The sequence below is a fragment of the Antennarius striatus genome, chromosome 5 (genome assembly GCF_040054535.1).
Source record: "Antennarius striatus isolate MH-2024 chromosome 5, ASM4005453v1, whole genome shotgun sequence".
Taxonomy (NCBI): domain Eukaryota; kingdom Metazoa; phylum Chordata; class Actinopteri; order Lophiiformes; family Antennariidae; genus Antennarius; species Antennarius striatus.
The window spans coordinates 5,726,872-5,744,664 of record NC_090780.1 but is presented as its reverse complement, the minus strand read 5'-3'; the positions used below and the strand labels follow the sequence as shown (position 1 = coordinate 5,744,664).

General features: G+C 45.7%; 1 protein-coding gene and 1 pseudogene across 1 annotated transcript in view; both read right to left on the bottom strand.

Moving 5' to 3' along the window:
- The window catches only part of il17rd (interleukin 17 receptor D), a 69,816-nt gene extending 66,269 nt beyond the window's left edge, over positions 1–3,547 (bottom strand). The window contains exon 1 of the mRNA XM_068316426.1: positions 3,423–3,547. Within this exon, the coding sequence (XP_068172527.1) occupies positions 3,423–3,542 (120 nt within the window). The 5' untranslated portion in view covers positions 3,543–3,547. The remainder of the gene's footprint in view (positions 1–3,422) is intronic.
- Positions 3,548–4,110: 563 nt separating this feature from the next.
- On the bottom strand, positions 4,111–7,984 carry LOC137594948 (far upstream element-binding protein 3-like; annotated as a pseudogene).
- Between the last annotated feature and the right edge of the window lie 9,809 nt (positions 7,985–17,793).

Sequence of the window (17,793 nt, the reverse complement as noted above, 5' to 3'; positions counted from 1 at the left end):
TAACTCTAACGTGTGGATAGTAACTCAGATTATTGGACAAATAGCCTCAGAGCGTCACAACAGGTCATTACCTCGTGGTTGAACATTTTAATAGCGACATATAGAGAGATGTTACACGGTCTCACTGTATATCATGCCAGCATAGCTAGTCGAGCCATTGCACAATCCATGGTGAGACACGATTGGCTGGTGCCTCACCGCAGGTCTCTCCTCAGTATTTCAGCAATAAATGTGAAAATTCAGCGATTTTGAGTAAAAATAATGTAAAATTGGTGACGTTAAACGGAAAATAACTAAATAATACACATCACTGGATAAATGTAACCATTTAATTTATTTCTTCCATTTTCCATTTTTTTCTTTTATGAAGGATATGTATACACATATACATAAATATGTATATATATATACATATATACATAAATATACACATATATATGCTATACATATATACGGTATATACAGTATATATGTATGCATATACATATGTATGCACAGTAATATAAATATATATGCAAAGTTATATACATATATATACAGTATATTAGTATAGACACACACACACACACACACACACACACACACAAAATCAATAGACGTCTCCAAAGCCAATACAATCGTGTAAATTCGCTTTATCAGCTGGCACTTCTTTCAAAGTGTGTTGGAGTTCCGTAAATGGTACCGGAGCTTCAGGTGAAACAGGTAATTAACGAAAAACGATGTCTGTTTAAAAAATGACTTTTGGAAGTAATGCGTCTACTCAAAGTCATGTGAATGCTATCTTTTAGCAAAGTTAGACGCACTATATCAGGGGTCACTAGACTTCATAGGTAAAAATTTTCACTTTCGCTATGTTTCACTGTGTTTATCAATTATGTAATGTTTAAGAAAATAAATAAATAAATCTTGTTTTGTAGATCTGGAGAAAGCTTATGACAGGGTGCCCAGAGAGGAACTGTGTGAGGAAGTCTGGAGTGGCAGAGAAGTACTGTATGTTAGAGTGATGCAGGACATGTATGAGGACTGTAAGACAGTGGTGAGGTATGCTGTAGGTGTGACAGAGGAGTTCATGGTGGGGGTGGGACTGCATCAGGGATCAGCTCTGAGCCCCTTCTTGTTCGCTATGGTGATGGACAGGCTGACAGACGGGGTTAGATAGGAATCTCCATGGACTATGATGTTTGCAGATGACATTTTTATCTGCAGTGAGAGCAGGGAACAGGTGGAGGAGAAGCTAGAGAGGTGGAGGTTCGTCCTGGAAAGGAGAGGAATGAAAGTTAGCCGCAGTAAGACAGAGTACATGTGTGTGAATGAGAGGGACCCAAGTAGAAGAGTGAGGTTACGGGGAGAAGAAATCAAGAAGGTGGAGGATTTTAAGTACTTAGGGTCAACAGTCCAGAGCAATGGAGAATGTGGAAAAGAAGTGAAGAAGCATGTACAGGCAGGATGGAACGGATGGAGAAAAGTGTCAGGTATGATGTGTGATAGAAGAGTTTCATCTAAAATGAAAGGAAAGGTGTACAAAACTGTGGTGTGACCAGCGATGCTGTTTGGTTTAGAGACAGTGTCACTGAGGAAAAGACAGGAGACAGAGCTGGAAGTAGCAGAGATGAAGATGCTGAAGTTCTCTCTGGGAGTGACCAGGAAGGATAGGATCAGGAATGAGTACATCAGAGGGACAGCACATGTTAGAGGTTTTGGAGATAAAGTCAGAGAGGCCAGACTGAGATGGTTTGGACATGTCCAGAGGAGAGATAGTGAATATATTGGTAGAAGGATGCTGAGTTTTGAACTGCCAGGCAGGAGGCCTAGAGGAAGACTAAAGAGGAGGTTTATGGATGTAGTGAAAGAGGACATGATGGTAGTTGATGTGAGAGAAGAGGATGCAGAAGACAGGGTTAGATGGAGGCAACTGTTTCGCTGTGGCGACTCCTGAGGGGAAAAGCCGAAAGGAAAGGAAAAGAAGAAGAAGAAATAAATCTTGTCACATTTTGAACTAATGACCAAATCAGCTGTATTTCTAACAAAATGATAACTGCTACAGGTCATTAACACACCTTTAAATTGATCACAATTCTTCAATATTTTCATTCAAGTTTGCCATGGCACTGTCATGTTGCAAGACAACGTCTGGTATCTGTTTGTTAGTGGGAAGACTGACATTGCATGCTGTTCACCAGTGTATTGTAATCTGGTGTGTAACTTGATACTGCAACTGTGAGTGAGTCTGTCAGATGTGCATCAGTGAGATGTGTTCTGTGTTCGCTCTTGATGAAATTCATGTTAGAAAACACTGATTCACAAAGATAGATTGAACCAAACAGGCTGGCAACCTTCATAGCTGCTGTGCATACTCCACTGTAATTCTCCGTGTTAACAAGGCACCAAAATTTTGGTGCAGTCTGGTAGGTTTTGAGGTGGAGATCATTTTGCAATGTTACGATTTCAATCTCCACCTGTCCAGCATCCAAGTTGAACGTTGTACTTAGTTGCTCAGCAAAGCATGTTGTGTCCACATTCATGAAATTATTAGAAATGAATGACACAGATGGCTCAACGGGATCAAGGGCACAAAACCTATTCTCAAACTCTTGCCCAAGTCTGTTTATGACTTCACAGTACTTTTCTGCCACTTTGTTAAATGTCTCAGATGCAGAAACATTGTCTCTCAGCACCGACTGCACAGAGGGAAAGTGCAGCACTTTTTTTCTCTGTAAATCTATAGAGAAAATGCAAAAGCTTTAAATGCATTTAAAGCACTTATCATATCAGCAACAGTCTTACTTTTGCCTTGCAGCTCACAGTTCAGGTGGTTTAGTTTCTGTTAAAAATGCAAGGTAAAGTGTCAACTCAATCAACTTAATGTCCTCTGGCAGTGAGATATCTTTGCCTTTGGACTGAATGAACTCTGAATTGTTGTTGGACTGAATTTCCAACAAAAGTGAGAAAAACAATGTAAAACTCGTCCTCTGCTTATCCATTGGATTTCCGTATGTAAGAGCAGGTCACCATACTCAGCTGACATCTCCTCCAAAAGCACCTTGAAAATGAACGGGTCATTTTTAAAGTCTCATAGCAGAATTATTTACACATACAAACTGTAACACACAATTAGAACCTTTGATTTAAAAAAAAAACGTTTCCTACATGTCTGCTTATATGTTATGTTTATTTATAAATGAAGTCCAAGTGTCACTCCTTCTGGACAAAAGCATCAAAAAACATTTTTTAAAAATTGTCTAAATATAACCATTTAATTTATTTCATTTCATTTTTTTCAGTCATGATGGCAGGTGAGGCCGTGCCTCACCTGCCTCCCCTGACCGCACGTCACTGCTCATAGACAGGGATACATAACTAAACTACAGCAACTTAATATTATCTTCGGTAAACCAGCTAGGGTAATGGTTTGAATATTTTACCTTGGCAGCGCATTGTTCCTCGTTAGGTATTTTGTTGCCAAAGATCGAACATCGACTGCCGAAGAGGAACACCAGAAGAAATTCAGAGAGAAAGACGATAATGCATCGACATGCCGCCATTCCTCCACAAGTCACAACAACTCTGAGAGGGAAAGGAGGAGACTGTGTGTGTGTGTGTGTGTGTGTGTGTGTGTGTGTGTGTGTGTGTGTGTGTGTGTGTGTGTGTGTGTGTGTGTGTGTGTGTGTGTGTGTGTGTGTGTGTGTGTGTGTGTGTGTGTGTGTGTGTGTGTGTGATGTCAACTGCACTTTAGTCAAAACAAACAAAACATTGTCAAAATAATAATTGTCTGTTTAACTTACAGCACCTGATCAAGCAGGCTGCTCTGTGAAAGTGTTCTTGCTGCTCTGACTTTAACAGTATGGGTTTTAACTTTTTTCTTTTTGTGCCGTGTTGAGACAAACATGGAAGAATATTCATCAGATAAGAATGTATTCAAAATTACTATCCTATTTTATATCCTTTTGCTGTGCAATATCCCTCAAAAAAACACATTCCAAAAAATGGTATTCTTCAGACAGCACTGTTGGGTTCATCCAAAAAATTCCTGAGTTGTTAAAGCCCCACACAAGGGAAAACTGGATAGACAGACACAATGAAGAAATTATTCCCTCAAAATAATATATTTGGTTAATACACGTGCTGTAATACACGTGACACAGTCAAACACGTAGTTACTGAATGCAGCATGTATGATCAAGAAAGGATTATAAGGAGGGAAAATAGCATTTAAGTGGAGATTCTGTCAGGTGAGAGTCTTCTACATCTTTGAGAATACTAGGAATAATAAAAAGAATTTCTGCTCTTTTTTTGGTAGAAAATTACATTTTCTGCCAACATAATCCGCACTCCAATCCAGCAGGCAGCGGTCACGCACCTTTAGGATGGTCTGCCAACAATTGCAAAGTTGTTGTTAGGTTGGTGTTGTGAGCAAGATGAACAACCTCTTCAGAGACCGTCACCCTTTATGATATCTAAATTAGTGAATTCTTGAATTTGTGGCTCACAGTGCTTTGAGCATTGATTTTAAATCTGTTTGACTTGCATTATCTGAAGTTGTTTAAGTCAATCTACTGGACTTTAAACAAGTTTCCTGAAGACATTTCACCTCTCATCCATGAGGCTTCTTCAGCTCTAGTGGTGTGCTGGTCTTGTCTCAGCTTCTTAAACCAGTGAGGTGTGGTCAGTGCTATTCACAGTGGCGGGCCGTGCATTTGACACCTAGGCCTTCAGTGATGTTCTACTTAGTCAACCTTGAATAAAAACATCTCACAAATACCATAAGCGGCTCCCACCGCTGCCACTAATGTAGCGTTCGAGGATTGAGGTGTTAATGACATCTCTCAAATTGGACAAAAAAAGGCACTTTTACAGAGGCGTCAGCCCTACTCCTTTTATTGTCACTCGCACAGAAGAACCCCGCAGCTACACCTTTTATAGACGTCACACAACTACGTCACAGACCAAAAGCAGCTTTGCCATTTTCCTGCTGTGACGGCAAAATAATGAAACAAATCGCTTTGTGTATTTCTACTACAATCACAGAGCTGAGCAAGTGTGCGAAATTATTTACACACATTATATAAGACACCGTTACATAGCGCATGACAAGTGCGAGCTGTGTGGCGTTACCCACGTCTGTTGTCTCATCCACCACTACTGCAACAAAAAGCTTTTTTTTAATTATTTCTGTTTTAATCTCTTCTCCAATGACTTCTGAAATAGCATGAATGAGGTCATTTTGTATTTTGCCAGATGTCCCAGTAAGCACTCTGTTAGTGGACAAGTGGTAATAGTGATCTTTGTCATGCTCAGCAAAAAAAAGGAAGAAGTTCCATGTAGTTGTGTACCTATTCATTAAGCTGCAAATCCACTCTGATGTCCCAAAATTTTTTAAAAGAACCATAGCTTGCAAATATCCAGTTGAACTTTGGTGTCTGTCACAGCCTGGCTCTCACAGCCATGACAGAGATGGAGACACATCGAATTACAAAATATTTATTTAACAATGTCACGACCCGGCTCATGAGACATGACAAAAAGTGGAGATACACAGTATTTAAGGAAAAATTATTATTTATTTTACAAAAATAACTGCAAATCAAACATCTCTAAGTTATGATGTGTATAAGTCAGTATTATCAGTGTGTCTGTAGATGGATGAAGGCCAAAGCCAACCAAACACAAACGTGGTGCCGTTGTCAGGATCAGGTGAGAAGAGAGAGAAGGTCTGAGACAGCTGATCTTAAATTCCCTCACTGGGAGACTGGCCAGGTGCTCCCAGTTAGAGGACTCGTACTTGCTGGTTACCTGCAAAACACGAACACAGACAGACACACCACACACACAGCAGCAGCAGCAGGCCCTGCTATGCAGGAGGCCGTCACAAACATGAATTTGCTCAAATAATATATAAAACAAGAATCACAAATCATGGGGTGTGAGAATCAGTAAAATGAGCATGAAGTGCATATTGGGTGTGATTGAGGGCTGTGTGTGGGTGAGTGTTGTAGAGTGAATCAAAAATCAGATCAAAACCTTCACAAAAGAAACTGAAGCTGTCACGTGACTCACGGTGCCTGCAGAGAAGGAGAGAAAGAGAGGGATTAGGACTGGGGAGACAGTCCTAAACCCAGATACAGGTCCTAGCCGAATACGTATCAAACTGTGTCGCAGTCTGTCTGGAGGTTAACTCTGCCCAGTATGAGCCCTTGCGGCTCCGTCGGTCCAGCACAACATCCATGGCCTCTTCAGACAACTTATCAGGGGAATTGTGTGTGTCTGACAGCCCTTGTTCAGTGGGGGCACAATGGGCTGAGTCGTCCATATCTGAGACGTCAGAATCGGAGTAAATGACTCTGCGTCTGGCTCATCATTCGTCCTGGATCATTTGCAGGATACAATCCACAGATAGCAGAGCTGGCCTTCTATGAGTCATTTTACTATGGATAAAATAAACACATTTAACCGGTAAAGTAGTCACATTTTAGAATATATCACTAAACATTAAGTTCATAGAGAAATGACTTACATGTCATATGGGCCAGCTGTGGATGTGGAGGATGCGCGCGGTGCAGCAGAGGTTGTTTGGCTCACTGACAACCCCGGTTGTGTGTGTGGAGGCCTTGCTTGATGTTGCGAACGCTTGCCAGGCTGCTGGGGGCTGGGAATGGGTTTGACTCCTGCTTGAGGCTCTGGTTGTGTGTCTGGAGGCGGTTCACAGGGATGCTGAAGTCGGCTCCCAGGTGGAGAGATTGCTGACGCCGGGTGTGTTGATTGGAAAGTTCCAGCCGAAGTGACTAATTGACAACAGGTGTCTGAGTGGGACGCTAAGAGTGGCTAAAAAGTAAAGGTTCATTCGAAAATCCATCAAACCTATTCGGGGTCATATGTGACCCCGCTCGTGGATGAGTGGGTTAGTGATACAAAAACTTGTAATTTCTTGAAAATAATTAATTATGTTAAAAGTTAAAATGGCCTCATGTCACAGACATATTTTATGAGGAAGACCTGGAATATGACTATTACAAGCTCTTATTTTGAAGCTGCTGAAGAAAAACAACCAATGGGCTCATGCCTGACCCCACAAGTGCATCCAAGGGTTAACAGGCCTTCATTTATTTGCTGGTGAACACCTGGCCGACGTGTCACCAGGAGACACTGATTACCCCTTTGCTGGCACTGCCCTGAACAGAACCACACGACCACCAGCTGGAGTCGTCACACCCCTCCCTTAAAACGGGGTCCCAACGGGATCACAGGGGGAAAAAAACAAAACATGAAGCAGTTGTCCCCCATTACCTGGCCCCCAGTCCTCTGACAGATCAGCCGGCGGGCCTTCTCCAGCTGCTGAAGGGTGCCACAGATGGAAAAGATGCGAAAGTTGGGGTCAGTGTTGGGTGGCGGGTTCCTCTGCAGCTCCACATGGGCGCGGGACTGCTCCCTGATGTTCTTGATGGTTTTCCCACCTATTCCAAAAACCAGACCACACTTGTCAACGGTGACCACAAACGTGACCTCCAGGTCCTCCCATGGTGCGGCAGCCTCATCCTCGACGTCCCACCACACCTCCGAACCGGTGTCGCTCCTGAGCGGTCTGAACCAGTTCATGGATTAGGTGCACCACATGGTGGCAATTATCACACTGGCCCATCACTCGAGCGACTTTGTCAGGGCTGACTCCATCATTCTGCTTGAATTGAACCCTGACCCCAGCAACGTTCTTAATCTTTTTAATCGACTCACCATTCCTCCCGATGATGATGCCAACGGCAAACCTGAGCACAACCACCTCAAGACTGTTTTCCCTCATTTTTGATCCAAAGTCCGCTCCGCTGACCCTGAAGTCTCTTTGGTCCTTGTCTCGGATGAGCTTCACCACAAGGTCATAGGCTTGCAGCACTTTGAGGGGATCTCCGGCAATTTTCAGGGTTTTGTCCGCCCACACAGCACCACCACAGAGATCATTACCAAGAATCATGGCCACCCCATCAATCAGTAACATAGGGCACACGCCGACTGCAACAACATCATGAACCAAATCACATTCAAGCACAATTTTATGCAGCGGTACAGGTATCAGCTCCATCCCCAAACCTCGCATAAGGATAAAATCCCCTGCGCCTGTCTCGGGTGAAAACGGCAGGACTGACTGACTGACAATAAATTGGTGCTTGGTACCCATTGGTCACGAAAAACCTTGATTGGTCACACAAAACCTTTATTGGTACCCACTTGTTCCTGCCAAGGACACCACAGCATCAGCAAGAAAAGGTTCAGAACCATCAACCGGATCAACACAGGCCAGTTTAGCCTTCGGAACACTGGTGCAGGCGGGAGCTGGAGCAGGTGAGAGAGATTAACGCCTAGCTCGAGACTTCAAAACAGGACACTGATTTTTCCAGTGTCCAGTGCCTTGACAGTAATTACACCTTCTCCCTGGCTCGTCTTTACTGTGCGGCGTCCTATGCTCGTGTGTGTGCTCAGATGTTCTGAACTCTGCACCAAACGAGAGTCACCATAATCGCCACCAGTGTGTATCCATTCACTCCCCAGCACACACGACTCCAAAACTGTTCTTATGAGTCAGGACAAAATCATTGCCCAGCTCTGCTGCTTTCAACACAGTAGCTGCTTTTTGCTCACTTACATATGTTGCTATACGCTGAGTTTTTAAATTGCTCCACTAACCACTAACTCACAAAGGCTTTCAAAGTCCTTAACATTAGCAGAGGAACACAAGCGATTGAAATGGGACAATAAATCACAAGCAAATTCCACATTGGTCTGATTATCGCCTTTTCTCCAGTTACTAAATTTCTGCCAATAGGCTTCTGGAACGAACTCGTAAGCTTTCAAAACAGCAGATTTCACTTTAGAATAAATTAAACAGCCAGTGGCACTTAATGCAGAATACGCCTCCTGCGCTTTACCGGTAAGAACGCACAGAAGTATCAGTGTCCTTTCTGTGTCTGGCCAACGTTTAACATCTGCAATATACTCAAATAAAATTTAAAAAAATTATTTGGGGTCCCCTTCATTAAATGTAGGTATCAAAGGCAAATTAGCACCCAAATCAAAAGCATACGACTCAGGTGATCGCTCAGCTCTGGTACCATGCCTCAATTTGCAGTCCTTAATTAAATTTAATTTACGATGCTCCAACTTCATCCTCTCCGTTTCTAGTCACTTTTTACCCTCAGTTTCTAGCCGCATTACTTCTGTTGCTCAAACGTCAATGCTGACCCAGGCACAGACACCGGGACAGACTTTGGCACACCCGGCATTGCTAAGTCCGAAAGGGGGTCTCCTTTACCAAACACATCCTTCTCCAATAAAGCAGACAGAACGACATCCTTAGTCTCGCTCTTAAAGGGACAGTAAATTCAAAATGAACAAGGTGTGTATTTGAAATAAAAAGGCTTGGTGGCATTTTAATTTTTTTATGAGCAAGGTGGAGTGAGAAAAACTAAATTTATCGTCAGTTATGGAGCGCGCCATGACAGCGGAAGTGACGCAATCGTAGACCTCGGGGTGAATCCATATCAATGCCTATAAAGCAAGCAACAAGGTAAAGAGCCGATATTTTTTCTATTATTTATCAGGATATTGCCTAAAATCATGTCATTATCGTACTGAGGACGAGTTCCCTGTGAAACCACCTGGAGGGGTAATTACCCCATAGAATTATCACCCTATGTATGCAGAGAATGAGAGTTTGGAAATCTAGCAACTCATTCTAGGAAGCTTCATCTGAATCAGATTCTGACAGATATCGAATTAGCTATAATGTCCCGTTTTGGTTTACTGTGTGTATGTAAAAGTTAATTACGCTACCGATGCTAACATCGGGGATTTTCCATATTATATTAGCATTGAGCTAACCGCTATTTGTTACTGTTGGACTGTGTGGAGTTAATAACAACTCTGGTTTATATTACTATGTCTTTAATTTACGAATGTATAAGGATTAGGGCCTGACATGCTGTTTTTGTACGTTTTAAGTTTCACAGATCTTCTCAGTAAAATGACCTGTCCATCACTTTTGATATTGTTTACTTTTTGCGAGTACCATAATCGCGCAATAATTTGGTCATGAAAACATTCATACAATATCTCCAGTAGTTCCAGACATTAATTAATCATCCAATGAACCTTGGGAATTCAGAATAAATACTATGGGTTGTCCAAAATTGATCTTACCTTCAAATCTCTTTGGAAATCCTCCGAGGTAAAGTGCTCGTGACAGATCCTCGGATCTTTGATCATTTTGACCTTGTTTACCTCAGAGGTAACCATGATTTTTATTGGGTTTATTGCTTCGGTGATCGCTTTGTTCTATGGCTGCAAGCTAAGTATATCGCCAATGACGTATGACACCCACGTGACCACTGGATGCGGAAGCTGCTGCAGCACAGATTTTAAGATTTTCTGAACATAGGGATGATGCTAGACATGTAAAATTGATTTTTTCTTCTATTTTTCATAATAATGAATAACATATACTGCACGTCACTTAAAAATGAGTTTACTGTTCCTTTAAGCTTACTACCTGCAAGACCAATATTGTAGAACTCAGCAATCTGTTGTATCTGCTCCTTTGTGCAACCCTGAATAAACACCTCTGAAGGCGCATGAAAGAACTTAGACACCGAAGCCATAATCAACGAGACAAATACAATGCAATGAAGTGTTATCCCTACCGAAAGCTTATTCGAGGCCCAATTACCCCCAAGGAATTTTTCCCCACTAACTGCCTAGCTTGAATCTTTCTGAGACTCAGCCCTAGTCTTCATGCAGCTTGTGGTGGGTTATTACGCACGGTAAACCAGTGTGGATTGCAGTGACGTGCGGTGAGGTTCATGGTTGGTGAGGCACTGATTTCATCATAATTAGATTTACAAAAATATGAACCTACAGTTTAGCTTATTCACCATTTAATTAGCAACAGGTCATTTTTAAAGTCTCAGAGCAGATGCATTTACACATACAAACTAACACACAATTAGCACATTTGATTTAAAAACGTTGTGTTGTTTACAACATATTTGCTTATGTGTTATGTTTACTTATAAATGAAGTCCATGCGCCGCTTCTTCTGAACAAAAGCATCAAAAAAATTCTGAGCTGAGATATGCATTCTCCATTTTTATAGTAATGCAAGGCAGGTGGAAAACAAATCAATGGCTGCACTAGACTTGTTGATAGATTGTAGTTTACTGTCACTTCTTCTACGGCCGAGGAAGAAGACTCCTCGGCCGAATCCCTGCAGGGATCATCAGCACCCCCCTACCATGAGGTTGGGGAACTGTGTGTCTCACTTGATGCCTTTTCCAAGTGGTTTCAGGACCTCTCAACTTATGACAGACGTTACACACATGCAGTTCTTGACCAAAAAACACTGTACATTATATACATTAGCTATGGCAATTTAGTCATAGAGCAAATGTGTTTAAACCTTTTAATAGCGACATATAGAAAGATAGCATTATGGGCTCACTATAGCATGCCAGCACAGCTAGTCGAGCCATTGTGCAATCCATGCTGAGGCTTAGCTGGCTGGTGCCTCACCGCAGGTCTCTTCTTAGTATTTCAGCCGTAAATGTGAGAACTCAGCAATTTTGACTAAAAATAGCCTAAAATTGGTGACGTTAAATGGAAAATAACTTTATAATACACATCACCGGATAAATATAACCATTTAATTTATTCCTTCCATTTTTCATTTTTGTCTTGATGGCAGGTGAGGCCGCCATAGGTTGGCCAAGCGCCGAATGCATTTAGCAGTCCTTCACAGTGCAGAGCGGGTGTCCCTCCAGACTCGTTGGACTCTGCAATACTGGGCCTGGATGGACGGAACTGCCACTCCAAACCCCTGGCTGGGTAATAGAGGAGACTGGTACCCATGGTTACATGAACATTGACATACTTATGGAGGAGCTGACCAGAGCCGTCTCCAAGTCCTGTTTGACCCGTTCTGTCTGCCTATTTGTCTGAAGATCGTGTCCTGAAGACAGGCTGATAGAGATCCCCAGCGCCCGGGAGAAAGCCTTACAAAGTTGTGAGGTGAACTGTGGACCTCTTTCTAAGACAATGTCCATGTTTTCAGGCTCCATGGGACAGTGTCCCATGGAGCCTGAAAACATGTAGAACTAGGAGATTGGTGGTCTCCAAGGCAGTGGGGGGAAGGGAACAAAATAAAATGTCTTGGAGAACCGATCAACGACCGTAAGGCTGATGTTATTACCTTCCGATGGCGGGAGCCCCGTAACAAAATCCACTGCAATGTGGGATGATGGGCGAGAGGGAACTGGTAGAGGGTGCAGGAGACCCACTGCTTGGTGGGAGGATTTGTTGTGGGCACAGACAAAACACAAGGAGACAAAGGCTCGGACATCGGTAGCCATGGACGGCCACCAGAAGTGCTGTTGGAGGAGGGAAATCATCCAATGGACTCCAGGTTGGCCTGGTATTCATGAGGCGTGACCCCAGAGAAGCACGGAAGTCCTTCTCTGGGGTCTACCAGAGAAGGACTCATGAGTGTACTCATGAGTACCACATTCTTGCCTTTCTTTGGCCCATAGGATACCAGGGACGTGTCAGCCATGTACACAAACTTGGAAGACTTGACAGGCCTGTTCTTTGTTGGGGTGGGAGCTCAGGCTTGTTTTTCTGTGTCGTTCCCACCAGGGTCAGCTTCCCCTTTAGGAGCTCCTGTCCCAGCTTGTGCGAGGTAAAAAAATTGTTGCATGTGATGCTGTGTCCACTGAATCCTTGAGTCATGTCCAGGACAACTGCCATTCCAAAAATCAGTTGCAAGGCCCTCTGAGCAGCGAATCTTTTGGCCATCTTGATCAGTTGTGATGAGGAACCACACTGGCAATTTGTACCTGGGATAGAGCATGACATGGTTCCCGCAAGACAGAGGGTAATGTTGCAACCTTGTGCGGGAACATCCTCTATGTAATATAAATGTGTAGGGGGGGGTGTATAGTGTGTGGTCATTGAAAATGTATTCTGATATATGTTCTTCACAGAAAATGAGCCAAGGCCAATGAGTCTGAGTTTGAAAAAAATAATTCATCGTATCATTTTTGTTTGATAAAAATGAAAGAGGGTCCCACAGACCTGAACACCATTACCTGCCATCTAACCATTCCAACTATGCTTGCGGAGGAAAGAATTGTCCCCCGTGTCATTCTCCCTTTCTTCAGGGGCGATCTGACGAGGCAGCACGTCGCGCTTCAGGTTCCAGGATCCAAAGCTTTAGGTGAGAATGAATTTGAAGTGCCTGGAAAATAGAGCCCAGCGATCCTCGTGGGAGTTTAGCCTCTTAGCTGATCGGAGGTAGGGCAGATTTGTGGTCCATCCACATGAGGAAAGGCTTTGCTGCTCACTCCAGCCAATGTTGCCCTTCCTGAAGGGCCAGAACCACCGCTAGTAGTTCACGGTTTCCCACATCACAATTGCGCTCGGAAGAGGACAGGTGTTGAGAAAAATAAGCACATGGGTGCAGCTTCTGGTCCGCAGGCATGTGTTGTGAAAACTCGGCCCCCACTCCTGAATCCAACGCATCCACTTCCACCACAAACTGCCGCTCAGGTTGTGGATGAACGAGAACAGGGTCTTTAGCAAACAGGTCCTTTAACTGATCAAAAGATTTCTGTGCATCAGTAGACCATGTTATGCAAAAAGTTGCTGGAGGTTAGCTGTATGAGGGGTGTTGCTATTCTACTGTAGTTTCAGATGACATGTCCATAGAAATTAGCGAATCCCAGAAAAACGCTGGAGCTGCTTGCGAGTACTAGTAATCGCCCACCCCTTGACTGCTTCAATATTGGCAGGGTCGGCCCTGAGTTGGCCCTTTTCCACTACATATCCTAAAAATTTCACAGAGTAAACCTCAAACTTACATTTTTGGGCTTTTGCGGACAACTTGTTCTCCAGCAATCTCCGGAGAATATCCCTAACATGCTCCACATGGTCCACCTGTGAAAGAAAGAAAATCAAAATATCATCCAGATAAACAAAAACAGTCGCTTCCTTGAGTCTTCGCCTTATCGTGGTGGAGGGGTTTGTGTGTCCCAATGATCCTAGGAGCTAAGTTGTCTGGGGCTTTCTGCCCCTGGTAGGGTCACCCATGGCAAACAGGTCCTAGGTGAGGGACCAGACAAAGGACTGCTCGAAGACCCTAAATGATTACTAAAAACATTGGAACACGTTTTCCCTTGCCCGGATGCGGGTCACCGGGGCCCCCCTCTGGAGCCAGGCCTGGAGGTGGGGCTCGAAGGCGAGCGCCTGGTGGCCGGGCCTGCACCCATGGGGCCCGGTCCCTCTTTCCATGGGCTCACCACCTGTGGGAGGGGCCATAGGGGTCGGGTGCATTGTGAGCTGGGCGGTGGCTGAAGGCAGGGACCTTGGCGATCCGATCCTCGGCTACAGAAGCTGGCTCTTGGGACGTGGAATATCACCTCTCTGGCAGGGAAGGAGCCTGAGCTGGTGTGTGAGGTCGAGAAGTTCCGACTAGATAAAGTCGGCTCACCTCCACACACAGCTTGGACTCTGGTACCAGTCCTCTCGAGAGGGGTTGGACTCTCTTCCACTCTGGAGTTGCCCATGGTGAGAGCAGGTGAGAGCAGGTGTGGGTATACTTATAGCCCCCCGGCTTGGCGCCTGTACATTGGGGTTCACCCCGGTGGACGAGAGGGTAGCCTCCCTCCGCCTTCGGGTGGGGGGACAGGTCCTGGCTGTTGTTTGTGCTTATGCACCAAACAGCAGTTCAGAGTACCCACCCTTTTTGGAGTCCTTGGAGGGGGTGTTGGAGAGCGCTCCCACTGGGGACTCCATCGTTCTGCTGGGGGACTTCAATGCTCACGTGGGCGATAACAGTGAGACCTGGAAGGGTGTGATTGGGAGGAACGGCCCCCCCGATCAGAACCCGAGTGGTGTTCAGTTATTGGACTTCTGTGCTTATCACGGACTGTCCATAACGAACACCATGTTCAGACATAAGGGTGTCCATATGTGCACTTGGCACCAGGACACCCTAGGCCGCAGTTCGATGATCGACTTTGTGGTCGTGTCATCGTACTTGCGGCCGCATGTCTTGGACACTCGGGTGAAGAGAGGGCCGGAGCTGTCAACCGATCACCACCTGGTGGTGTGTTGGCTCCGATGGTGGGGGAAGGTGCCGGTCCGACCTGGCAGACCCAAATGTATTGTGAGGGTCTGCTGGGAACGCCTGGCGGAATCCCCTGTCAGAAGGAGTTTCAACTCCTACCTCCGGCAGAACTTCACTCACATTCCGGGGGAGGCGGGGGATATTGAGTCTGAGTGGACCATGTTCCGCGCCTCCATTGTCGAGGCAGCCGACCACGGCTGCGGCCGTAAGGTGGTCGGTGCCTATCGTGGCGGCAACTCCAGAACCCGTTGGTGGACATCAGCGGTAAGGGATGCCGTCAAGCTGAAGAAGGAGTCCTATCAGGCCTTTTTGGCCTGTGGGACTCCTGAAGCAGCTGATAGGTACCGGCTGGCCAAGCGAAATGCAGCTTTGGTGGTTGCTGAGGCAAAAACTCGGGCGTGGGAGGAGTTCAGTGAAGAAATTCTGGTCCACCATCAGGCGTCTCAGGAGGGGGAAGCAGTGCAGCCTCCACACTGTATATAGTGGGGATGGGGCACTGCTGACCTCAAGTCGGGACGTTGTGACTCGGTGGGGAGAATACTTCGAAGACCTCCTCAATTCCGACAACACGCCTTCCCATGAGGAAGCAGAGTCTGGGTTCTCTGAGACAGACTCTCCTATCTCTGGCGTTGAGGTCACCGAGGAGGTCACTGGGGTGGTGGTCCCCCTTTTTAAGAAGGGGGACAGGAGGGTGTGCTCCAACTACAGGGGGATCACACTCCTCAGCCTCCCTGGCAAGGTCTATTCAGGGGTTCTGGAGAGGAGGGTCCGTCGGGAAGTCGAATCTCAGATTCAGGAGGAGCAGTGTGGTTTTCGTCCTGGCCGTGGAACAGTGGAACAGCTCTACACCCTCCGCAGGGTCCTTGAGGGGGCATTGGAGTTCGCCCAACCAGTCTATATGTGTTTTGTGGACTTGGAGAAGGCGTTCGACCCTGTTCCTCAGGGGGTTCTGTGGGGGGTGCTTTGGGAGTATGGGGTACCGGACCCCTTGATAAGGGCTGTTCGGTCCCTGTACGACCAATGTCAGAGTTTGGTCCGCATTGCCTGCAGTAAGTCGGATTAGTTTCCAGTGAGGGTTGGACTCCGCCAAGGCTGCCTTTTGTCACCGATTCTGTTCATAACTTTTATGGACAGAATTTCTAGGTGCAGCCAAGACGTTGAGGGTGTCCAGTTTGGTGGCCTCAGTATTGCGTCTCTGCTTTTTGCAGATGACGTGGTGCTGTTGGCTTCATCAAGCCGTGATCTCCAACTCTCACTGGAGCAGTTTGCAGCCGAGTGTGAAGCGGTTGGGATGAGAATCAGCACCTCCAAATCTGAGACCATGGTCCTCAGTTGGAAAAGGGTGGAGTGCCCTCTCCAGGTTGGGGATGAGATCCTGCCCCAAGTGGAGGAGTTCAAGTATCTCGAGGTCTTGTTCACGAGTGAGGGTACAATGGAATGGGAGATCGACAGGTGGATCGGTGCAGCGTCTGCAGTGATGCGGACTCTGTATCGGTCCATCGTTGTGAAGAAGGAGCTGAGCTGAAAGGCAAAGCTCTCGATTTACCCGTCGATCTACGTTCCTGCCCTCGCCTATGGTCACGAGCTGTTGGTCGTGACAGAAAGAACGAGATCCCAGATACAAGCGGCCGAAATGAGTTTCCTCCGCAGAGTGTCCGGGCTCTCCCTTAGAGATAGGGTGAGAAGTTCGGTCATCCGGGAGGGCCTCCGGAGTCAAGCCGCTGCTCCTCAGTAATCCATCGAGAGGAGCCAGATGAGGTGACTCAGGCATCTGGTCAGGATGCCTCCTGGAAGCCTCCCTGGTGAGGTGTTCCTGGCATGTCCTACCGGGAGGAGGCCCCGGGGACGACCCAGGACACGCTGGAGAGACTATGTCTTCCAGCTGGCCTGGGAACGCCTTGGGATTCTCCCGGAGGAGCTGGACGAAGTGGCTAGGGAGAGGGAAGTCTGGGCTTCCCTGCTTAAGCTGCTGCCCCCACGACCCGACCCCGGATAAGCGGAAGAGAATGGATGGATAGAAGTCGCGTTTAATAGATCTCTGAGTATGTCATTCACCAGCGACTGGAAGACTGCCGGTGCATTTGAGTCCGAAGGGCATTACCAGGTACTCAAAGTTACCTAAATGGATGTTGAATGTGGTCCTCTCCTCATGCAGTCTCACTGGGTGGTAAGCATTTTGGAGGTCAAATTTTGATAAAACCATTGCTGTGTGAAGGGGGCTGAATGCAGAGTCAAGAAGGGTCAAAGAGTACTTGTTTTTGGCAGTGATGGTGTTCAAGTCAGTGTAATCAATGCATGAGCAAAGAGTCATCTTTTTTCTCCACAAAGAACCCGGCACCTACAGGGGGTGAAAAAGGTCTAATGAGTCCTGCAGCTAGCGACTCGTTGATGTAGTTCTCCATTGCTTCCCATTCTGGTTTGGTCAGGTTATATAATTTGCGGGTAGGTAGAGGGGCCCTGGGAAGCAAGTCTATACCACAGTCATGAGGGCTGTGTGGCCGGAGAGAACAACCAGAGCCTTTAAGAAAAAACACTTTGATATTGATCATCAGTATGCACTAAACCTGTAGCCTGAGATTTAGAAACAATGCTTTAACATTTAGACAGTTTGACCTCCTGTTAACAGAGTCAGC